The following is a 25,353-nucleotide window of genomic DNA, read 5'->3' on the forward strand; positions in this document are numbered from 1 at the left end:
AGTGGAATCTTTTAAATGTCCCTATAAATCCTTCAAATTTATTTATGGTTAATTAATGAGAAAACTGAATACACAATGGTAAATGACGGCAATAAAATGTACACATTAAAACCCCACCTCAGGCATTCACAATTTCTTCACAAATATATATAAAAAAAAGTTTCAAAACAGTAAGCTAAATCATGGTATCAGTACATTAAAAACAGTTGAATAGCATAGGCAGGTTGCTGCGAAAGGGACAAGGTTTGAACTGACAAATAACACATTTCAAACTCAATGTTTAAATTAAAAATATCAAAATTCTCTCATTCATGTACTTAACTTCTCATTCAACGGTCCTTTCAACTGAAAAATTCGTAACATAAATTGTGTTGACCCGATTGTCCTGAGGTTACTAGTAAACTGAAAATGGACATCCTCACAATGTTTAACAGCTCCTATTTAAAGTTCCTTACATTAATTACAACAACTAATGCATTATTTATAAATATGCACTAGGGTCACAGACAAAAGGTTAGGGAGGAAGAAGACAAATAGAAATGGTTGTGTAGTATCAACTTGCACTGGGTCTCAATATGAAATGTTCCTGTGGAAATGCCATCCTCTCATTCTACGCCCTGTGTCAGGGTGTCAGGCGAGTTGTACCCCATCTCCAACACTGCGATGGTATTCATTGGGGTGTTTTTTCTTTATGTCTGCCTGGTGTACAAAGACATCTTCATCAAGCACACAGAATGACAGGATAGTAATCCACAGGGTCATTTCATAATGAGACCCATTGTGATTAAATACTACACAACCAAAACCAGTCTTTACAAAGTAAAGAGGGTTACAGAAGGATAAAATGAAAAATGTGTAATGTGGTCGAGATCACAGGGATCATCTGTAATGTTGAGTGACAGGGTAAGAGAGGCCAGATACAAAAACAAGTTACATTTGATACAGATGTTTTCCTTCTCACCAAGGTGACAAAAACAGTGATGGGATAAAGTGCAGTCAGATAATCCTGGTTACTTTGACTGTCAGACCGGCTGAAGAATGGCGCTTGAGTTAATTGGTGGGCAGCTGCAAAACACTCTTGAATTGGGGAAGAGGTAACAGGAATGACCTTCTTGAAGAAGCACACACAGACAGGATGTAACCTGTGCAGATTAATCATCGCCTCTTCAGCACAAAAGTAAAATCTCAGAGGGAGGAGTTCGGCCAACAGAAAAATCCAAGATGGCCGACCACTCAGGATGCCAGAGGTTGTTTTGCCACCACTGGCGATGATTCCTGTAAAGGAGGAGTAATTGCAATTAATACATCTGGCAAATTAAACTGAAATTAAAGACTGGAGTTCTTTGTACATCCCTCTGAATTACTATACTGGTGCAAATAAAAAGGGGACCACTAAAATAGTAGGGCACAGTGCAAATTGTCTCATTTCATACAGATTGATAACTGAGTTTAGCCAATTAAATCCTTTACAATTTTTAAATCCATAATGGAATGCAATTAAATTAGTCAGTCACAGACCTCTTTTTGATCCTCTGGCACCACAGGGGTGGTGGCTCCAGTAGAAGATATGTCCATTTTCTCATCATCTCCTCCCTTGGCTGCTCCCTCCATCCCGTGCTCAGCCTCCCATTCCTGCAGCACCTCATCCAGGTTGAAGCGTCGGCGGTAGTTAACAAAGAAGTTCTTCACCTGCACCACTGACTTGTTGCCAATCACGTCCGAGATAGCCTGGAAGTCCCGCCCATATTTTCTTATGGCTGGAAGATGTTACAATGGAGGGAACAAACATTTTATACAAATGTAGATTATGTGCCATGCCCCCCCAGCAAAACAACTTAAGATGGAATTCTTTATACAATGACTTTTCACATGAGCCCCATTTCAGTTGGTTACATTTTCTTTCTACCTCCTCCCTTTCTCTAATCCCTACACATCTGTTGCAATTGCAATCAATTACCTTGTACAGCAAGCAGTTGCTCCTCTGTTGTCCAGCGAGTGTTGAACTTCTGGGTCACCTGAGACATGAATGGTCATGTTATCACTGGCACACAAACATGACATACACCACAGGTCATAATGAGTTAAAAGCAAGGGTTGGAACCAGTTCAGGGAAAGAACAGAAAACCGCAAAAAAAATGTTTTTCTAGGAACAGAACCGGGAACGAAAGTGATCTATACTGTTCCGGACCATAACCGCTTTTTAAAAGCATGGGAACTAGTTAGTAACGTTCTTTTACGTTCCGGGCATTTGTTTTCAGTCCCACAAACAATCTGCAACAAAGCAACTATGCAAAGTCCTCACTCAAATGTATTTCAGTGTCTGCATGCCACCTGAAAATCTTTGCCAGTGTGTTTGAGCATATTCAGAAATTAGGGAGAGATTTTTTACTATAGAAGAATGGATTAACTTTTTCAATGCTAGTTAAGGATACTATTTATACTGAACAAAAATGCAACATGTAAAGTGTAAGGAAATATGTTTCATGAGCTGAAATAAAAGATCCCAGAAATATTCCATATGCACAAAAAGCTTATTTCTTTCAAATTGTGTGAACAAATTTGTTTACATCACTGTTTGTGAGCATTTCTCCTTTGCCAAAATAATCCATCCACCTGACAGCTATGGCATATCAAGAAGCTGATTAAAGCATGATCATTACACAGGTGAATCTTGTGTTGGGGACAATAAAAGGCCACTAAAATGTGCAGATTTGTCACAACACAATGCCCCAGATGTCTCAAGTTGAAGCGTGCAATTGGCATGCTGACTGCAGAAATGTCCACCAGAGCTGTTGCCAGATAATTTAAATGTTCATTTCTCTACCATAACCCACCTTTAACATTGTTTAAGAGAATTTGGCAGTACGTTCAACGGGCCTCACAACCGTGTCACCACGCTAGCCCAAAACCTCCACATCCAGCTTCTTCACCTGCAGGATAAACTGAGACCAGCCACCCGGATATCTCATGAAACGGTGGGTTTGCACATCTGAAGTATTTCTGCACAAACTGTCAGAAACCATCTCAGGGAAGATCTGTGTGCTCCTCATCCTCACCAGGGACTTGACCTGACTGCAGTTTGGCGTCCTAACCGACTTCATTGGGCAAATCTCACCTTCGATTGCCACTGGCATGCTGGAGAGGTGTGCTCTTCACAGATGAATACCAGTTTCAACTGAACCAGGCAGGTGGCAGACAGCGTGTATGGCATTGTGTGGGCGAGCGGTTTGCTGATGTCAACTTTGTGAACAGAGTTCCCCGTGGTGGCGGTAGGGTTATAGTATGGGCAGACATAATCTACGGACAAACACAATTGCATTTTATCAATGGCAATTTGAATGCTCAGAGATACTGGGAAGAGTTTCCGAGGCCCATTGTCGTGCCATTCAGCCACCGCCGTCACCTCATGTTTCAGCATGATAACGCACAGCTACATGTCACAAGGATCTGTACACAATTCCTGGAAGCTGAAAATGTCCCAGTTCTTCCATGGCCTGCATACTCAGACGTGTCATCCATTGAGCATGTTGGCGATGCTCTGGATCAATGTGTACGACAGTATGTTCCAGTTTCCGCCACAATCCAGCAACTTCGCACAGCCATTGAAGAGTGGGACAACATTCCACAGGCCACAATCAACAGCCTAATCAACTCTATGCGAAAGAGATATGTCTTACTACATGAGGCAAATGGAGGTCACACCCGATACTGACTGGTTGTCTGACTGGTTGTCTGATTCACGCCCCAGCACTTTTTTTTTAGGGTATCTGTGACAGATGTTTATCTTTATTCCCAGTCATTAGGGAATCATGAATTTATTTCAATTGACTGACTTCCTTCCTTACATGAACTGTAACTCAGTAAAATGTTGCGTTTATTTTTCTTCAGTTCACTACGTATTTTTAACTATAAAATGGTAAGGCGTGTTTTTAATTAAAATTCTGGTGCCACTCTGCATTCACAAGCTTGTTAGCTAGCTCTGGTACAACGTTAAGGCAAATCTCAGAAGTTCAAAGACATTCAAGCTTGTTCATAGAAACCGCTCCTCCATAGGTATAATTCTGTGGATCTTAATTCAGATAATGTATGTCATAACAAGATGCCCAGGGCATCAAGCCAACTTAATCTCTCGCTCTTTCCCTACTCGCAAAATTTCAGTCGCTCCATAGTAAGCTGCTCTATCCACACTGATTAGTGAAAGAATTTAAAATATGGAGCCAAATGTTTAAAAAGGAACTATAGATACTGATTTTTAGTTCAAGTCTGTTCAGAACTTCAGCGAAACAAAAAAAAATTCTGTTCAGAACGGAACGATTGGAAAATCATTTTTGTTCCAACCCCTGGTTACAAGCCACAAGAGTAACATTCATTCTATGGAGAAAGAGACCAAATTAGATCGTCAGAACTCTAGGTAAGCATTAGCTTTACCTCAGGTACTCTGAAGTGGTCCACTCCTATGTCAAGCTTGTCCTTCAGAGCACTGTTATTCTGTTTGATGCTCTGGATCTAGAAAAGGGATAGAACTCATTCAGGAAACATTTCTAGGTTAACTCATCTCTCACCCGGACACAGGACAATACTGAAGATACTTTAGGTCCCGTTCTTAATTTTCACACAAATCTCCCATTAACATCGATACATGATTGACGCAAAACTTACTCTCAGAGAAGAAAATCCTAGCACAGAGAAGATGAATGTATTGATGCTAAGACTAACACTAACCTGCCGTTTGATGGCAACCAGCTCCATGTCGATTTGCCTCAGCACACCGACTGCAGCAGGGGGGCTGGTGGACATAGCAGCTACGTCTCCCTGGCTCAGGTGCATTCCTTTAGGAGGCTTCTTTTTAGCACGATGCTGGTTCTTCCCTGGAGGACCCTGGGGTTCTTTCTTGACTTGGGTCAGTTTCTCTGCCATACTAGTATTCGGCTAGACGTAAAGGAATACATTTGGGTTAAAATGGCCAAAGTATCAAAACGAGGGAGAATTTAACATGAATTATGTATGTTTCTATTCAAATGGTAATGAAAATATTTAGAAGCTACCCTCTGTACCACTGGTACTGGTTTTATCTCCTGTTTCTCAGGTGCAGCACCCAGCTGAAACAGAAAATCTACATGTTAGTTGGTTCAATAAAACAGCATCTATTTGTATATTAAGTTACAAGAGCCTCTGAACAGACCCACCTCTTTCTTCTCGTCCTTATTTGGTTCGTACACTACATCCCTTGGAGTGTTACCATTGGTCTCCTCAGCCTCATTCTCACTAAAAAGACAAAGCAAAATATTTATACATAGAAAAATGTATTCTTGGCCTGACTTTCCAAGATTACAATATGTTTTTCTAACCAATTTAAGTTTTTAAAAGGAAGAGAGAATGTGGTTCATGCATTTTAAACAAAAGCACACACTTTTCATACCTCTCTTCTCGTCCCCTCTTCTGCTTGCGTGCATGGCGATCCATGACACTGGTTTTGCTCCGTGTCTTCTTCCAGGAGTAGTAAAATCTAACTAAGCTGGCAATGGACTTGTCAGGCAACTAGCACAAGAAGACTTTATCAATCAAGGAAAACATTTTTTTCTACATGATTTGTTGTTTAGAGACATCACACAATGGGCACCCCAAATTAGTATTTAGTGTCTCATGTGCCATGGTCAACTATGTGTTACAATGTTTGTCAATGAAGTATTTCGTTTTAAACAGATTTTTAAAAAACTAAAAATGTAAAAAATGTTTAGTCTCTCACCATCTGCTGTATACGGTGGAAAGTTTTTCCGTGGAAGCTAAAACCCTGTTCAAACAGGACCTTGTCCTCCACTGACCACTCATCTGGGAAAGGTGTGAAGTTGGGCAAATCTGCCAGGGACTTCTCAATGTTGTGCTTGTGCCAGAAAAGCATCCCCAGTGCCTGCTCCATGTTGTACCCATGCTTCTCTTTGGTAATTGCAATGTATTCATCCACTGTAAAAAAAATAAAAATGGTATTTAGTGCCTTCAATAAGTATATACTATACCCCATTGACTTATTCCACATTGCGTTTTGTTACAGCCGGAATTAAAAATGGATGACATGCATTTATCTTCTCACCCGTCTACACACAATACCCTCTAATGACAAAGTTAAAACATGTTTTATACATTATTGCAAATACAGAAATCTAATTTAAATAAAAGTATTCACACAGAGTCAATACTTTGTGGAAGCAGCGATTATAGCTGTGAGTCTTTCTGGGTAAGTTTCTAAAAGCTTTCCACAGCTGGAATGTGCAAAATTTGCACATTATTCGTATTATTATTGTTTTGTTTTTTAAATTCAAGCTTGCCATAGAGTTTTGACTTAAAATCTACTTGAAAATCTAACTCGGCCATTCAGGAAGAGTCACTGTCTTCTTGGTAAACAACTCCATTAAAGATTTGGCCTTGTGTTTCAGGTTACTGTCCTGCTAAAAAGGTTCATGCATTTCCTAGTGTCTGGTGGAAAGCAGACTGAACCATGCTTTCCTCTAGAATTTTGCCTATGCTTAGTTCCATTCAATTTATTTATTTTGGGGGTTACAAGCATACCCATAAAATGATGCAGCCACAGCTATGCTTGGAAATATGGAGAGTGGTACTCAGTAACATGTTATATTGGATTTGCCCCTGAACACTTTGTATTCAGGACATTTTTTGCAGTATTACTTTAGTACCTTATTGCAAACAGGATGCATGTTTCGTAATACTTTCTAATTTACAGGCACAGTTCTTTTTACTCTTTCAATTAGGTTAGTATTGTGGAGTAACTAGAATGTTGTTGATCCATCCTCAAGTTTCCTACCTGTTTTAAAGTCACCATTGGCCTCATAGTAAAATCCCTGAGCGTATTTCTTCCTCTCCAGCAACAGTTCAGAAGGATGCCTGTATCTTTGTAGTGACTGGGTATATTGATGCAGTACACCATCCAATATGTAATTAATAACTTCACCAAGCTCAAAGGGATATTCGAATGTGGGTTTTTTGGCAGCTGTTTTACGGGCTCAAATAAAATGAAAAATCAAATTAAGATGTATTTGGCGCATGTGAGAAATACAACAGGTGTAGACTTTACCGTGAAATGCTTACTTTGCCAACAATGCAGAGTTAGAAAGCTCCTGATCAATTGTGCTATTTTGCATATTTTTTTTAACTGTGGATTTAAAAACATTTTGGGGTTGGTTTCATGTTTCCACCATCATTTCCCATGACTGAAAAGAGCTTCTGGACATCAGAACAGCTATCACTAACCTCGATTTGGGTGAGGACTTCTACTTCAATGAGTCAGAGGTGGAGAACATATTGATTATACAAGACCCAAATCCCAGACTCCCTCTGAGAAGGAGGCGGTGGCGGCGCTATAGAGACAGACGTGCGGGATACCTGAAGGGACTACATCTGCGAGTGGATAAACCGCCTACCCTCTGTTCTATCACTGGAGAATAAACTGGACAGGCTCCGTTAGAGATGATCCTATCGACATGATCTAAAAAAAAATGTAATAACCTATTTTTCCAAGAGTCATGGCTGAACAAGGATGTGGACATTTTTAAAAATCTAGCAGGACCGACCGGCAGTTTTGGGAATGCCTCTTTGTAAACAGCTGGTGCGCAACCTAATACTAGGGTAGTCTTGAGGTTCTTCTCGCCTGAGTTAGAATACCGTATTTTATTTTTACCTTTATTTAACTAGGCAAGTAAGTTAAGAACCAATTCTTATTTTCGATGACGGCCTAAGAACAGTGGGTTAACAGGCTGTTCAGGGGCAGAACAACAGATTTGTACGTTGTCAGCTCGGGGATTTGAACTTGCAACCTTCCGGTTACTAGTCCAACGCTCTAACCACTAGGCTACCCTGCTGCCCCTTATGATAAGCTGTAGACTATAATATTCACCAAGAGAGTTTATCTGTCTTTTTACCACCACAAACCGATGCTGGCACTAAGACTGCACTCAACAAGCTGTAAAGGGCCATACACAAAAAAGAAAATGCTCACGCATGTGGCACTCCTAGTAGCTGGTTAACGCAGGAGAACTGAAATACGTTTTATCTAAGTTCTATCAGCATGCCACCTGTGCAACTACAGGCAAAAAGAAATTGAGTTCACCTTTATTCCACACACAGACACATGCACAAAGCTCTCCCTCCATTTGGAAAATCTGACCATAACTATCCTCCTGATTGCCGCTTACAAGCAGAAACTAAAATACAGAAGTGGTCCAATGAAGCTGATGCTAAGCGACAGGACTGTTTCGCAAGCACAGACTGGAATATGTTCCGGGACTTTTCCGATAGCATTGTTAACCACATCAGTTACCGGCTTCATTAATAAGTGCATCAACGACGTCGTCCCCACAGGGAATGTACAGTGCATTCAGAAAGTTTAAAATGTATTAAAAATTGTTCCCCTCCCCCATCAATCTACAAATAATACCCCATAATGACAAAGCAAAAACAGGTTTAGAAATGTTAGCAGATGTATCAAATAAATATCACATTTGCATACGTATTCTGAACTTTTGCTCAGTACTTTGTTGAAGCAGCTCTGGCAGCGATTACTGACGAGTCTTTTTGGGTATGAAGCTACAAGCTTGGCACACCTGTATTTGGGGAGTGTCGCCCATTCTTCTCTGCAGATCCTCTCATGCTCTGCCAGGTTGGATAGGGAGAGTCGCTGCACAGCTATTTTCAGGTCTTTCCAGAGATGTTTGATCGGGATCAAGTCCAGGCTGTGGGTTGGCCACTCAAGGACATTCAGAGAGTTGTCCTGAAGCATTTTCTTGGCTGTGTGCTTAAGGTTGTTGTCCTGCTGGAAGGTGAACCTTCACCCTAGTCTGAGGTCCTGAGCACTCTGGAGCATGTTTTCATCAACGATCTCTCTGTACTTTGCGCTGTTCATCGTTCCCTCAATCCTGACTCGTCTCCAAGTCCCTGCAGCTGAAAAACATCCACACAGCATGATGCTGCGACCACCATGCATCACCGTAGGGACGGTGCCAGGTTTCTTCCAGTCATGACACTTGGCATTCAGGCCAAAGAGTTCAATCTTGTTTCTCATGGTCAGAGTACTTTAGGTGCCTTTTGACAAACTCCAAACGGGCTGTCATGAGCCTTTTACTGAGGAGTGGATTCAGTCTGGCCACTCTACCATAAAGGTCTGATTGGTGGAGTGCTGCAGAGATGGTTGTCCTTCTGGAAGGTTCTCCCATCTCCACAGGTTACAAACTTCTTCTATTTAAGAATTATGGATGGCACTGTGTTCTTGGAGACCAATGTTGCAGACATTTTTTGGCACCCTTCCCCAGATCTGTGCCTCGACAATCAAGGCTCAGTGCTCTACAGACAATTCCTTTGACCTCATGGCTTGTTCTTTTTGCATTGACATGCACTGTCAACCGTGGGACCTTATATAAACAGGTGTCTTTCCCAATCATGTACAAACAATTGAATTTACATCAGGTGGACTCCAATCAAGTTGTAGAAACATCTCAAGGATGATCAATGGAAACAGGATGCACCTACTCAATTTCAAGTCTCATAGCAAAAGGGTCTGAATACTTATATAAATAAAAAGGTATTAGTTTTTTTATAACTTTGCAAACATTTCTAAAAACTTGTTTTCACTTTGTGATTATGGGGAGACAGCACGGACAGCTGATCGTCCTCACAGTGGCAGACCACGTGTAACACCTGCACAGGATCGGTACATCCGAACATCACATCTGCTGGACAGGTACAGGATGGCAACAACAACTGCCCCGAATTACACCAGGAAAGCACAATCCCTCCATCAGTGCTCAGACTGTCCACAATAGGCTCAGAGAGGCTGGACTGAGGGCTTGTAGGCCTGTTGTAAGGCAGGTCCTCACCAGACATCACCGTCAACAACGTCACCTATGGGCACAAACCCACCTTCACTGGACCAGACAGGACTGGCAAAAAGTGCTCTTCACTCACGAGTCATGGTTTTGTCTCACCAGGGGTGATGGTCAGATTCCCGTTTATCGTCAAAGGAATTAGCGTTACACCAAGGCCTGTACTCTGGAGCGGGATCGATTTGGAGGTGGAGGATCCGTTATGGTCTGGGGCCATGTGTCACAGCATCATCGGACTGAGCTTGTTGTCATTGCAGGCAATCTCAACTCTGTGCGTTACAGGGAAGACATCCTCCTCCCTCGTGTGGTACCCTTCCTGCAGGCTCATCCTGACATGACCCTCCAGCATGAAAATGCCACCAGCCATACGGCTCGTTCTCTGCGTGATTTCCTGCAGGTGTTCTGCAATGGCCAGCAAAGATGGTTGAAACTCACTGCTCGACTGAGGGCCCTTACAGATAATTGTATGTGTGTGGTACATATAATAGGTAGTCAATCAAGAATCATGTTAAACACTATTATGTATTGCACACAGTCCATGTAACTGTGGCTTCTTAACCAAATTTTGCATCCTGAACTTATTTAAGCTTAACATACACTACATGACCAAAAGTATGTGGACACCGGCTCATTTAACATATCATTGCAAAATCATGGGCATTAATGTGGAGTTGGTCCCCCCTTTGCAGACTCCACTCTTCTGGGAAGGCTTTCCACTAGATTTTGGAACATTGTTGCTGGATTTGCATCCATTCAGCCACAAGAGCATTAGTGAGGTCGGGCGATGAGGCCAGGCTCGCAGACGGCATTCCAATTCATCCCAAAGGTGTCCGATGGGGTTAAGGTCAGGGCTCTGTGCAAGTCAGTCAAGTTCTTCCACACCGATCTCAACAAGCCATTTCTTTATGGTCCTCTGATTGTGCACAGGGGCATTGTCATGGTGAAACAGGAAAGGCTGTCCCATTCTGTGTGTGGCCTACCACTTTGCGGCTGAGCAGTTGTAAGTCCTAGACGTTTCCACTTAACAGCACTTACAGTTGACCGGGGCATCTCTAGCAGGGCAGAAATTTGAGGAACTGACTTGTTGGAAAGGTGGCATCCTATGACAGTGCCAAGTTAAGTCACTGAGCTATTCAGTAAGGCCATTCTGCTGCCAGAGATTGCATGGCTGTGTGCTAAATTTTAAATGCCTGTCAGAAATGGGTGTGGCTGAAAAAGCCGAATCCAAAATGTGGAAAAAGTCAAGGGCACACACAGAGAGATAGAGAGACAGAAAGAGAGACAAAAGACTGGAATAACACTCATCTACCCATTTCTGCTATTATTGTAGTTAAATCATTAAGTTAATATTTTGCTTCAGGTAAAACTTCAGATTTGTAAAAGCAACTATTTTACATTTAGTATATAATGAGAAAATGGCTTGAATGTTCCTTACATTTAGCTTCGGCCAGGTTCCGACTGGGGATCCACACCCGCATGCCCAAGTTGTCCCTCTCCTCGGCCACTTTGGCAATCTCTGACATAGATTTAATGGGATTAAATGATTACCAGTGACTTCATTACTCTTAAACTACACTGCCTTTAACTTTAAAAAAAATAAAAAAATGAAACTGGTGAAATTGGCATCACAAGCCAATCAATCATCTCACAGAGAGATCATTTATACAATTTAAAACAAATATGGACCATGAGCAGTCAGGACTTACAATCATAAAGTAAAAGCAGCTACAATCAATTTCATAATGCTTCATTCTTTGATGGGTAGCAATCATATCTAAACAATATTTCTCTCTCTCAATAAATAATAATGGTTGTTCACCCAACAATTAGGGCCTAGCTATGACTGGTGTAAAACAAACTTTTTAAATAAGCTATCTCATCTAAAAAAATGTTTTAATTCAGCAGCTAAAAATGCTGAAATATATTGGATATATTTTAACATCAGTGATTGAGTTGTGTTGTTAAATCCATTCAAACATTAAACAAATGTAGCCATGTACAGGAGTTGGAATGTCAGAAGAATCAAGATTAGCATTAACAAGCCAGTTTAGTCAAGATTCGTGGAATAGGTTAGTAAAGGTTCGTGGAATCTACAGCCAGGAATTGTTCGAGGCTATCACGTCTGGTAACGTGTTCTAGCTTTACGACTGTCTTAACGGTAAAATGACTCACCTGGATCATAGTCTGGCACAAGAGCTTGATACTGAGTCCCAACTCTCATACCACCAATACCTGAACATTAAATAAACACAGGATTAACATTTTGAATCAGTGTACAATTGTATGAAGTAGTTTAGTGTGACCGAGGCTACCACTGTCGTGTTGACCGACCATGCTCATCATCACTGGAACAGCCCGAACTTCCTTCTTCCCATGAATTGTTGCTATTTCCATTTGTAGAAAAACTTTTGTTTGGATTATTCACTGCATTCCTACCCCTTCTTTTCCCAGACATTTCTGAGCCACTCTTTTCCATCATTGCAGGCATTTTTTAAATTGAGAAAGAGCAACAAAACTATTTGAATTTCGGCTAGCTACTGTCTGGCTATCGTCAGCAGCACCTTGCTAGTTTGCTAGCTAGCGAACAAAGTAACGTTAGCGAGTTGGCTAGCTAAGCTGCTGGCTAGCTGGACGAAACTATGATGACCAACTGGTTAAATTGGTCAACTAACCAGCTAAAGACTGCTTTATTATTTAATTAGTTCAGATAGCTAGCTTGCTCCAAAAAATATGACGGGTGACCAAAAAGCTGTTGTGTGGCTCTCTTGAATATTAACCAGCCACCCAGAAAGCTAGCTAGCATGAAATACCCAAGTTAGCGAGGGGTGCTTCACTGCTAGCTTGCTACTACTTGGATAAAAGTTGCGGTTGCAACTAGCAAGCTTGGTTTTTGAAATACATTAGCATAGCTACGTGGCTTTAACACCAGCATTTGTCGACTATATTCTATAGACTTTGACTAGTTAGCTGGCTACTTTTGTCCATTATAGTCGTTACTAAGAGGTGTCGAGAATCTTGCCAGGTAGGTCGGTTGCTAGTTCACACTCCACGGGGTCTTGATAAAGTGCACGACTGCATCAAATGGAACTCAGAATTTTTCAAGCCTTGCCCTGAAGAGAGACCGCTCAAACTAATGATGAGGACCAATTCTCTTCTTACCTGGAAACTAGAGGCTACGATTGATTAAGTAATTATTTAATTGGGAATTTAAGCAACTAAACTAAATTAGTTCTGCAAATACAGCCAATTTATGGAAGTAATAAAAATCCAAGGCTATTTAAAATAATCTCACTGAAAACAGTGAATAAATTAATCAAATCATATGAATTTCAGTCCTTTTATTTTATTTTAAAGGACTGCATTTATTTTCGTTTTTGTTTATATGCCAGAGACCAAATTAAACCTATATTAGCTCATTAACCTCAATCTGTCATGAGCCCCTGGTCCCCATCCTCAGAAGCCCTATAAAGGAGCAATGTCTTGCATTCACATTGTCACAATCAAGCTACTTCTGGTCTCCTTGAAAAGGGTACTCTAAAATAGTATGTGCATGTATTCATAGCAATGTGGCAATGCAGTTGCAAACTATGACCTCCAAAAATATCTCGCCAGGGAAGTCAAACAATATTTGGGGAGCTCAATAGCCTACTTGAGCTAGACTCATATCTTGCTAAATGGGGGTCCTCCGATAGGTATAGGAAATACTTTCTATAGGCTATTTTTTTTACCTGATATTAATTTCTCTTCTTTTTTTTTTACTTCACTGGCCAAGTACTTCTGGAAGGCACTGTATCTGTGCAGATACATGAATAAGATACATGTGTTTTGTTTTTTTCCTCTGCTCTTATGCTTTTTCCATTGTTATTCCCACACAGATGTGGTGATAACAGATTGTGATGTATTTCATTCTCCACTTAACATTAATTTAATCAAAAACTCATCCATCATGCTTCTTTTGAACTTTAACGTGGCCTATTTTATACAGTATAGCCCAGCCCTATCTAGCTGCAGCAGTCATGCTCACATCTATACAGTAAATCTAAATATTATCTTTAGTGATCTTCAATTTCTCATTACATAGGCTACACAGATTACCCATGCCATAATGTCATGTTAGTAGGGTTGGGGTTTACTCTATGGAACATCACTGTGCCTGTTTGCTATTACTCAAAACCATGCTCAAGTAGAACATGGAGAACAGTAGAAGCCCATACAACTCCACACCAGTATGGGCTAAAGGTAGCATAGTGGCTACAGCATTGGGCCAGTAACAGAAAGGATACTATAATAATATGTTTTATTTCACTACACATTTTAATTAGCTGATTCAGAACCAATTTTACACTGATTTCCCACTTCATAACCCATTTTAAATTGCATTTACACTTCTGCATGACTCACAAATAATGTCAACAGGTCAGATTTGATCATACCATGATGTGTGGACATATTGTAAGCTGTATGTTTTCAAATGTATTTAAATGGGTGACGAAGGTGAAGATGATGAAGATGAGCATATGCTACTTTGTCAATTCAAGGTTATGACATGTAATTACACGTATTCACCAGGCAGATGGCGTGGTGGACTATCGAAAATACGCCTATAATTGTCTGTCCTAAACTGAAGCTACTAAAACTAATACGTTATATAACACATACATTTGACTTTTGCACGAACCTACAAACTGGTACACAATTTGAGGTTAATTTGAATGTCATCGTTTAAAAAACAATCTCAAATATCTATATTGTTGCATGTCGAGACCTGTAGTCCATGTTATTGATGTGGTATATCTTGTTTAATAGGTCTACAGTCGATAGGTGTAACCTAATCCTGACGACACAACACGATCTAAACTAAATGTAAATTCCTTGAAAATTATGAAACCCGAGGTGGCGCGTTGCACCAGACGCTCAATTACATAATGCACTCCTGAACCACAACCGGACGGTTCTGTATGCACTGGGGACATTCGATAGGGGGGCGATAGCGCGTTGCCCAAACAAATCGCTCACATGGCGCACTAAACACATACTTTAAAGTTAACGGCACTTGGCATTTAGGACGTCACATTTAATCTCACCTTGGAGTCGTCATCAAACAGCCAATGGGGATATTTGTTGACGCAGTGAGCGACCAACGAGGGCAGTCGTGAAGGAGTTCCACTATTGCCACCAGCAAGGGTATATAAAGTGCCGATGGAGTCTGAAGAAGGTTTGAAGCAAGTCAATAACAGCCGAAACATACTGAACACCGACTCCAAGAGCAGCGAGACAGAAGAGCCGTTTGCTATAGGCTTTCATTTTGATTTGAAAAACTTTTTGCCGTGTGTTATGCAAGTTCCCTAAATTCAGCTATTGATTATTTTATATATTTATAACTGTTTTCTTCTAAATCACATCTGACATCCTGTGTTGATGTTAACAGAGCTGGCACAGAGGTGCTAGGCTATACCTTGCAAAAAAAGGTATATTCAGAAATTAAAGGAATCTGCCGAACACAGTAGCAATGCCTTACGATCTAGGTGTGTTTGACAGCCCGGGCGATTATAAATCAGAGAAACAGTGCCAAAGAACCTCCTTTGCCTTCTACCAAGCAGTGCGGGACGTGTTACCAGTATGGGTGCTCGAGGACATGCGGACTATGGAAGTGTTTCATTGGGAAGAAGAAGGGCGGGCATGCTCTTTTACTCCACCCGAGGCTTTTCTGTATGCACTTGTTCACGACCATCAACAATACGCCAAATTCCTCCTCAACAGATACTCTGTTGGTGCACTGGAGATGCCCAGTCAAAGCTTCTGCTGCTGCCAAGCATCAGCAACACCGCATCTCACAGTAGCTGTTCGCTATAATCGTATTACTATCCTGAAAATGGTCATGGACTCCCTAAAAGACTTCTCTGATAGTGAGCGCCAGAGCTACTTGAACACCCGTGGATGTTTTCACATGCAAGGAGGCAAATACGCATTGCATCTGGCGTGCGAACTGGTGCGCCCTGAGTGTTTGATTATGTTACTAGGACACGGTGCATGTCCTTATGTCACAGACCGAGATGGGAACACCCCCTTGGACTGCCTCCTAAATCAGATACATCAGGGCGAGGCTGACATGCGTAGCAAGCACGTCTGCCTTGGTTACCTCATTCTCTTCATGCCAAAATTCAATTTTCAAATGAAGGGACAGTTGCAGAAGAATCCAGGGCTGTGGCAGAGTCTTATTGGAGAGCAGGCGTTCCAGTGGCTTTTAGAACTATCTCCTCCCTCTCTCTTTGTTCAGGCTATGCATACGATGACCCAGTCTAAACCTGTTAAACAGTTGGACTCTCTGCCAGACTTTCTGAAACCACTGGACTTCAGGCTACACCAGTATACCAGATGAAACTACTCGACAGGTTTATTTTTGGCTATGGTGTGAACGATTTAATAGCGTGAATAAAATGCAGTATGCAGCTTTGTAAATAGGAACAACAACTCAAAAGGTTATTTCATTTTGATGTTTAAAAACAATGCACTATAGAATACACATCTGGACTTGAATAATGTTGCAATGTAAATAAGAGTTGTGTACACAAGAGAACCTGTTGCAGTTTTCTTTCAACCAGAATATACTTGGCCATTATCTGGCGGTTGTGGAGTGAAGCAGGGCAGAGAACGTTATTACTATAGAAACTACACAGGCAACTGAGAAGTGTTGTGTTACAGACCTACAGAAACAATAGACTAGGTCCAAAACTATGAACGTTTCACAGCATGGTATCACCCATAACATGGCACAATGGTTTGAATGTGCTTTTTGCACACATTCATGGTTGTTTTCTCTGCTGATGATTGCACGGCTCATGGTCAGAAGGAAAACATTCTCAGCTCCAGTCCTGTCCTAGGCCCCCACAATTTTGTTTCAGATCAGCACTGTGTTAGTGATGGCCTAGAGTAAAAATGTGCAGTTCTATAGAGTTGAGAAACACTGCTATATCTATGGTGGTCATACAGCACCATCAGGCAGAGTCTCTATAAACACCTTTAATAAGGAAGTTCATTCATACTGAGGAGAGGCATGGATTCATACAACAGGATTCAGTGGACTTGCAGTGCTGTGTATCCCATATAGACATTCACAGAGGGGATACTTCAACTCGATCTTTGGGTTTTCCTGTCTAGTGTAAAACATTGTCTTTAAATCTGATTTTACATCTCAAATGGCACCCTATTCATCTATATTGTTCACTACTTCTGGCCCGGACTTTGTCAATCTGAATTGAACTGGCAAACTCCTAAGGATTAAATAGCACTAGAGTACAGTATTCAGAAGCAACAATATGATACCATTAAATGCATGATTCCCTTAATTATTCAGTAGCTGTATTAAGACAGAATAAATTATTTGGTTCGTTTCCCTTTCTGGTAGTTATACAAAATACACGTGTTATAAATCTCCCAGAACAAACTCCTGCAAATATCCCTTCCTTAGTGAGCACAGTATTCCACAGTAAAAAAGGAAGCATCAATCAATATGTGCACAGTAAGCACCTACACTTATGTGGTACCCTTGCACTGTGACTAACATGATACATTTCTCCATTCAAGTACTTACAGTCACATTCCATCTATGTTATTATAAACAGTAAAAAAATTCAATGGATCTCCTTCATACTACCATCGTAGTTTCCTTTAAAACAACATGAAAACATAATTCAAAGACCATGGCCCTATATAACTCCTGTGATAGTGGTTCAACTGGACTAGAGGTATGACAGATCTAAATATTTAATTGAAGATACCCTATTGGAAGGTTCTAAGTGTGTTGTGGTACGTACAGTTTTCATCGGAATAAATCGATATGTAAAAAACAATACAAGAGCTACAGTAAGTTCCTTTGGGAGAGGATGTTTTCTAAGAAAACAACAGACTGTCTTAGGGTATAAAGTCTAGACTAATGCTGTGTACGGTCTCAGGGTAGCAAGTCTTGACTAGTGCTGTGTACTGGGAGTGCAGTTACCTTCCCACTTCAATTAAAGTGCAAACTAACTAAAATGAAGAAAAATATTGCCTTCCTAAAATGTCACCAATAATTACTTTTTTAAAACTAATAACAATTCATTCCTTAAATTAAATTCAATAGGGATTGGTTGGGTTAGGTTAAAAGTAAACACTGGTTGTACACAGCATGAGGTGGTCTGCGAGACACCCCGTTCCCTTGGTAACACCAATTATCCCATCCTGTCTGTCCACAGAGCCATTGTGCAATCCGTACTGATTCATAAGCACCTAGCAGTTGCCTTAGAATCTATTATGTACATAGGATGATAACATTAAAAAGACATACAGTAGGTAAAGTGCCCACCAACAAATGCAATGCAGCCCATTTCAGTAGTGAAAGTGAATATTAATAAAGAGTGGTTGTTTCAGTTGGGGAGAAACGTGAGAAATAGTACCCTATTCCCTTCATAGTCCACGACTTGACCAGAGCCCTATGGTCCCTAGTCAAATGTAGTGCACTATATAGGGAATATAACACAATTTCAGTCTTCTTTAGATTACCTCCCACTCCTCCTCCAGGTCCTCTCCTCTCAGGGAGCCTGTGTTGACATGGGAATTGATGGTGTTGTGCACCAGGGTCTCGGTGAGCCGGTGCCTCAGACCTCCAGACACACTCACAGCCCACAGCTCGTCCATGGGTGTCACTGTGGGACAATCAGCATGTTGGAGGTGATCAGTTTGAGCAAGGCGAAGCAGAGGCACACAATTTTGTAATGTTGATCCCCTAACAAGGAGTTATTTGGGATGACTTGTAGATCAGTATTGTGACTGCAATGTAGTAGATCTCAAATGTGCACAATGGAAGTCTCTCTCTCTCTCTCTCTCTCTCTCTCTCTCTCTCTCTCTCTCTCTCTCTCTCTCTCTCTCTCTCTCTCTCTCTCTCTCTCTCTCTCTCTCTCTCTCTCTCTCTCTCTCTCTCTCTCTCTCTCTCTCTCTCTCTCTCTCTCTCTCTCTCTCTCTCTCTCTCTCTCTCTCTCTCTCTCTCTCTCTCTCTCTCTCTCTCTCTCTCTCTCTCTCTCTCTCAGAATGAAGCTGTGTTCATGAAAATAGAAAATTTGGTTGGTAGGCTAATTGCTAGTGGAATATTCATAAGGGGTGTGTGTTGGTGCCAATTTCGCCTTTTTTTGTAGCTGAGGCTGGGTCTAATCAGGCTAGAGATGGTGGTGTAGATGAGGCTGGCTCTAGTCAAGTTATGGATGGTGGTGTAGATAAGGCTGGGTCTAGTCAAGATATGGATGGTGGTGTAGCAGAGGCTGGGTCTAGTCATGCTATGGATGGTGGTGTAGATAAGGCTGGGTCTAGTCAAGTTATGGATGGTGGTGTAGATAAGGCTGGGTCTAGTCATGCTATGGATGGTGGTGACTCATTACTCACTCAGCCTCATCACTCACCACTCCCTCCCTCATCACTCACCTCTCTCTCTCTCTCTCTCTCCCTCATCACTCACCTCTCTCTCCCTCATCACTTACCTCTCTCTCCCTCATCACTTACCTCTCCCTCCCTCCCTCCCTCATCACTCACCTGTCAGCCAGTTGAGCAGGCCTGGTATCTTCTTCCAGTAGTCCCCTGCTGGGTTCTTGTCAGTGATACCATAGCGCCTCGCCACCTCCCCGTTGGGGCAGCGCACCCAAACAGTCTTCACACTCAGCACCAGCTGACTGGCCTGCAAGCCTGGGAATAATTTGGATAAATGAAAGGAAAAATTATGATCTAGTCTTTGGACAAAGGTTTTATGAATGGGTGTCTGATCTTTCACTTATGAATATGTAGATGACATAGTCTTTGGAGTCGGACAAAGGTGTTATTAATTATCGTTGGATGTCTGACTAGTTGGTCAATCTTCAGGTCATTCACCTGGAATGTGTTCCCAGTCTGTGCCGATAGGCATCTCGTCTGTGATTCCAGTGCGGACATGTACATTCCCTCTGTTGTCCATGGCCCACAGCATGCTGTCGTTGGGACTGGTGTGGATTCTAATAAAATGCACTCCTAGTGGCTGATGGAGCAGAAAACCATGACGGTGTCAACAACACAGCACAACAGGAGATATCATGGGCTGAGGGTCAAATATTTTTGTCTGGTATGTCTCCAGAATGACTTTATCATCAATATCTATAGTAAAATGTTAAGACAATTTTCTTTAGCAGTCTGAAGATATGAGGATTGACTTAAACATAAAATACAGTGCCTTGCGAAAGTATTCGGCCCCCTTGAACTTGTCGACCTTTTGCCACATTTCAGGCTTCAAACATAAAGATATAAAACTGTATTTTTTTTGTGAATAATCAACAACAAGTGGGACACAATCATGAAGTGGAACGACATTTATTGGATATTTCAAACTTTTTTAACAAATCAAAAACTGAAAAATTGGGTGTGCAAAATTATTCAGCCCCCTTAAGTTAATACTTTGTAGCGCCACCTTTTGCTGCGATTACAGCTGTAAGTCCCTTGGGGTATGTCTCTCAGTTTTGCACATCGAGAGACTGACATTTTTTCCCATTCCTCCTTGCAAAACAGCTCGAGCTCAGTGAGGTTGGATGGAGAGCATTTGTGAACAGGAGTTTTCATTTCTTTCCACAGATTCTCGATTGGATTTAGGTCTGGACTTTGACTTGGCCATTCTAACACCTGGATATGTTTATTTTTGAACCATTCCACTGTAGATTTTGCTTTATGTTTTGGATCATTGTCTTGTGGGAAGACAAATCTCCGTCCCAGTCTCAGGTCTTTTGCAGACTCCATCAGATTTTCTTCCAGAATGGTCCTGTATTTGGCTCCATCCAACTTCCCATCAATTTTAACCATCTTCCCTGTCCCTGCTGAAGAAAAGCAGGCCCAAACCATGATGCTGCCACCACCATGTTTGACAGTGGGGATGGTGTGTTCAGGGTGATGAGCTGTGTTGCTTTTACGACAAACATAACGTTTTGCATTGTTGCCAAAAAGTTCAATTTTGGTTTCATCTGACCAGAGCACCTTCTTCCACATGTTTGGTGTGTCTCCCAGGTGGCTTGTGGCAAACTTTAAACAACACTTTTTATGGATATCTTTAAGAAATGGCTTTCTTCTTGCCACTCTTCCATAAAGGCCAGATTTATGCAATATACGACTGATTGTTGTCCTATGGACAGAGTCTCCCACCTCAGCTGTAGATCTCTGCAGTTCATCCAGAGTGATCATGGGCCTCTTGGCTGCATCTCTGATCAGTCTTCTCCTTGTATGAGCTGAAAGTTTAGAGGGACGGCCAGGTCTTGGTAGATTTGCAGTGGTCTGATACTCCTTCCATTTCAATATTATCGCTTGCACAGTGCTCCTTGGGATGTTTAAAGCTTGGGAAATCTTTTTCTATCCAAATCCGGCTTTAAACTTCTTCACAACAGTATCTCGGACCTGCCTGGTGTGTTCCTTGTTCTTCATGATGCTCTCTGCGCTTTTAACGGACCTCTGAGACTATCATAGTGCAGGTGCATTTATACGGAGACTTGATTACACACAGGTGGATTGTATTATCATCATTAGTCATTTAGGTCAACATTGGATCATTCAGAGATCCTCACTGAACTTCTGGAGAGAGTTTGCTGCACTGAAAGTAAAGGGGCTGAATAATTTTGCACGCCCAATTTTTCAGTTTTTGATTTGGTAAAAAAGTTTGAAATATCCAATAAATGTCGTTCCACTTCATGATTGAGTCCCACTTGTTGTTGATTCTTCACAAAAAAATACAGTTTTATATCTTTATGTTTGAAGCCTGAAATGTGGCAAAAGGTCGCAAAGTTCAAGGGGGGCGAATACTTTCGCAAGGCACTGTACATAAGCAACCATCACTGTATTAATCAAATGCAGGCAGATGTACAATGTAGGCAATCATATTGGTCTTTCTATAAATAAAAAGGGGCCAATTTGTGACATCAGGGTCAACACTTCAAAATGGTTTGATATACATTTAAATATGATTTTCTTGCAACTTCACATGTAAAAGGAATATGAGTGTATAAAAGGCACAATGAGACCATAACTCCTAGCAAGAACAAAACATCTACATGTAATTCAAATGTCACATCTAACATTGATACTGCATGTTTTTTTGTCATGCCTAGTAGCCAGGTCTGTTTGTGCTTTAGTGAACTTCTCTATCATTTATAGCCAAGCTTACCACCTTCCATTAGAATGAAAAAGATCAACAGCATCTCTATTTTCTAATAGTCAATGTAATAATATAATACAGTGGGTTCTGTAAACAACATAATTGACAATAATAACCAATAATTAAATCATTATAATTAGTAAGCTCTTCAAGAAGTGTGTGAAAACTAGACATCGCATTCTTGCTTCCTCTATCCTTATCCCCTCCACTTCTTGTCTCTCCTTGAAAGTGCATTGAAGCCTAAGAGGAAGAACCTTCCTTCCTCTACCCCAATGTGCTTTGAGAGGAAGGTGAGGAACAGAGGACACATCCCTCACCCATCACTCTCTAACATGAGTGGCACAGTGGTCTAATGCACTGCATCTCAGAGCTAGAGGCATCACTACAGACCCTGGTTCGATTCCAGGCTGTATCAGAACCGGACGTGATTGGGAGTCCCATAGGGCGGTGCACAATTGGCCCAGCATCATCCGGGTTTGGCACGAGTAGGTCGTCATTGTAAATAAGAATTTATTCTTAACTGACTTGCCCAGTTAAATAAATGTTCAATAAAAACAAAATAAAAAAAACTGTTGCATCACTCACCTCTCACACTCTCTCAAGTATTTGACAGTTATTACATTTTTTTTGACAGTGCCAGACTGAGTGAGCTACCATAACACCCATGGCCTGTCCAGAAACAACCCATAGCCCCTACTGCCCAGAGTATAGACACTTGTGGAGATCTGAGAGGGATTGATGGGTGGTGACATAGTGAGAGCTCCACCTACCCTTCGATAGGCTTGGTGGAATTTTGATGGTATAGCTTACACCTGTCAATTCTCTGGGGCTAGGGGTTGTTTCTGGACAGAACCCCACACAACCCTCTGCGTGTATGGTGGATCTACAGCACAACTCCTGAGGCATTGGTTGGATGTTTAATTCCATTATTATGCATACAGATTTGCACAGGTGTAAGCTGGACACACGCACAGCAACCTACCAGGCTGATCAGACAGGTCTGGGTAGCTGGACACACCCACAGCACCCTACCAGGCTGATCAGACAGGTCTGGGTAGCTGGAGACCAGCTTTAAACAGTGATAGGATATATTTACACCCTTGCTTCATTCCAGCTAGTTAGATGTGCAACCAAAGACTAACTATAGCTAGGGGCATATCTCTAGTCTAGCAACAGATACTATTGTTTTGGCCCCATAGCATCATTTAATAAGATAATCAATGGTTAGCTAGGATATATCAGTACGCTAACCATTTACAGTAACATCAGTTCATTAATAAGTCAATACACACTAAATCGTATGCAGGAACGGAGAAATCGTACTTTATCTTGCCATTGTGGCACGGTATGGGCAGATATTAATCAATGAATGAATTGATTCACAGAAGGTAGAAGGGTGACCTACTTTGAAAGGACATAAAGTGTTGGCTGTGCACTTGACCAGGCATTCTACATTAAACTCCAACCAGATTTGAACATCAAAATAGCAAGTTGTTTTTGAGGTTTATAAGCAAAAAATATACATTTTTATTTTGATTTCCACTCAAAAACTAATAAACAGCCGTTTTCACATTCCCGATTGCTCCATTTAACTATCGAAAACAAGAGATCAAAATGTACATGGACCGTAATCTTAACTCCGGTATCTTGATTTAATGTTGTCCAAGAATTAGGCTAATTATATTGACCACCATAACAACATAGACACAAAAATGTTCTGTCAATCCTTGAAATAAACATTAATTCCCGCACCTTGGCAGTTGTTAAATCACATGCAGTATCACACAAGCTCTTTACCTCTTGACTGTCATTCAGAAAATCCTTTCCTGAATCAGCTGATGTTGCATGATAATGTCCCCATGTAACTAAACAGCGAGATAGCAAACGTGCATCAAATAACTATTATGTAATTACTGAAGAACTCTGTTAATGACCGTATCAATTTTTGCTGTATTAATCATATTAAAGTTACTCTTTCTATTTGAAGCATTGGATTTTGCAATCACATACATCATTTTGGATATGTGTGCCCATAAACTGTTTTCACACCATAACAGAGATACGAAATGATACCAGGTTACAGTACACTTCCGAGATCTCCATACAAAAAAAAGACCGCAATATCCAGGAATTTCACAGGATCAGGGTGAAAGTGTAATTCGATTGTTAAGAGCTTACTATATAACAAAAAATATCAGAAATGTAAGGAAAGAAAGGTAGTGTTTTATGTCACATGATTTTTGCCATATCATGAGAAAGGGTTTAAACATGTTTTAATTCAATTTATGCATGTTCCTCCTTTATATCTTAATGCATTCACATACATTTGATTTATTTATTAATGACTTTGTAAAAGCTCCAAACAGTTGTCCAATCAAATAAATGCTCACTGGTGCCCTAGTTCATAGAAAGACCCATATAAACAATGCACTGTGGTTAGATTGGCTTTACCTGCTCTGGTGGTTCGATACAGATCCAGGCAGGAAGCATCATGCTGGGGTTGAGGGGTTGCGTCCCAACGCGGAAATAGACCATCCCATAGCCATCACACACCCACACGTTCTGACTGCCACACGATACGCTGACCAGCCTTACCTGATCTGCAAGACAAAGCAAACCAAAGTCAGTTCTTCAATGTCATAAAGAAAGACTTCCAAGAAGCTGAAGAAGGCACTACTGTGCAAAAACATTGGTTCAGACATCTAATAATAGCAGAGATATTTTACATAATGTTGTAACCGGCTTTGATAATAGGCTAATTTTAACTGGGAGTAATATAGAGTGTTTGTACAAGTCTCTATTACTGTTGTTTAGTAAGCAGCCTAACACAGCAACCACAGCCATGGCTATTGCTTATTGAAGCACAACACAGCACACTATACCCATGTGACAAAACACTATTATGTCACAGTAATCTCGCACAGATTACAGAATCTGACTATTGGGATGAGCGACCTCTAAACAAACAATGACCAAGCTACGTCTACTTTAAACATTCAGTGAATGAAGTACATTGCGCTGCCATTGCAGGCCTTGAAATGTATGTGACAAATGTATAGGTCAAGACCTGTAACTGGACCATTCTTAGAGCACAGCCAAGCAGAATAACTGCTGGAACTCGTTCCTTGGTCTATTTTTCCTCTGTAAATAAACTCACAAACAGGGTTTCTCTCTTACCAATCATTTTCAATAGCTCACATTTGCATAAAACAGCCAGTGGAGAAGCGTGATATGATTTACCTTTCCCAAACTTAATAGGGCATGTGATGTTGCAAAGAGAAT

At 41.1% G+C, this 25,353-nt stretch overlaps 3 protein-coding genes across 4 annotated transcripts in view; 1 reads left to right on the forward strand and 2 right to left on the reverse strand.

Moving 5' to 3' along the window:
• Positions 1–9: 9 nt before the first annotated feature.
• On the reverse strand, positions 10–13,043 carry LOC118368119 (REST corepressor 1-like). Of its 2 annotated transcripts, none has more exons than XM_035751898.2 (12): positions 12,219–13,043; positions 12,060–12,119; positions 11,323–11,403; positions 5,747–5,961; positions 5,411–5,538; positions 5,187–5,265; positions 5,046–5,099; positions 4,723–4,929; positions 4,429–4,506; positions 1,958–2,015; positions 1,519–1,757; positions 10–1,275 (listed from the first exon to the last, which is right to left on the reverse strand). In XM_035751898.2, exons 1-12 carry the CDS (start codon positions 12,373–12,375, stop codon positions 1,234–1,236), a joined length of 1,398 nt encoding a protein of 465 aa, XP_035607791.1. In that variant the 5' UTR covers positions 12,376–13,043; the 3' UTR covers positions 10–1,233. The 2 variants fall into 2 exon arrangements, with proteins under 2 accessions (XP_035607791.1, XP_035607792.1); XM_035751899.2 differs by having other exon boundaries at positions 5,420–5,538; positions 12,219–13,040.
• A 1,203-nt stretch (positions 13,044–14,246) lies between these two features.
• LOC118368120 (ankyrin repeat domain-containing protein 9-like) lies at positions 14,247–16,346 on the forward strand. Its single transcript, XM_035751900.2, has one exon. The coding sequence runs from the start codon at positions 15,397–15,399 to the stop codon at positions 16,264–16,266; it is 870 nt and encodes a 289-aa protein (XP_035607793.1). The 5' UTR covers positions 14,247–15,396; the 3' UTR covers positions 16,267–16,346.
• Positions 16,347–16,892: 546 nt separating this feature from the next.
• Positions 16,893–25,353, reverse strand: part of LOC118368118 (tectonin beta-propeller repeat-containing protein 2-like) — a 37,750-nt gene continuing 29,289 nt past the window's right edge. Inside the window, exons 17-20 of the mRNA XM_035751897.2 lie at positions 24,523–24,671; positions 19,779–19,920; positions 19,446–19,595; positions 16,893–18,568 (exon numbers count right to left, since the gene is read on the reverse strand). Of these exons, the coding sequence (XP_035607790.1) occupies positions 18,417–18,568; positions 19,446–19,595; positions 19,779–19,920; positions 24,523–24,671 (593 nt within the window). The 3' untranslated portion in view covers positions 16,893–18,416. The remainder of the gene's footprint in view (positions 18,569–19,445; positions 19,596–19,778; positions 19,921–24,522; positions 24,672–25,353) is intronic.

The sequence above is a fragment of the Oncorhynchus keta genome, chromosome 35 (genome assembly GCF_023373465.1).
Source record: "Oncorhynchus keta strain PuntledgeMale-10-30-2019 chromosome 35, Oket_V2, whole genome shotgun sequence".
Classification (NCBI taxonomy): domain Eukaryota; kingdom Metazoa; phylum Chordata; class Actinopteri; order Salmoniformes; family Salmonidae; genus Oncorhynchus; species Oncorhynchus keta.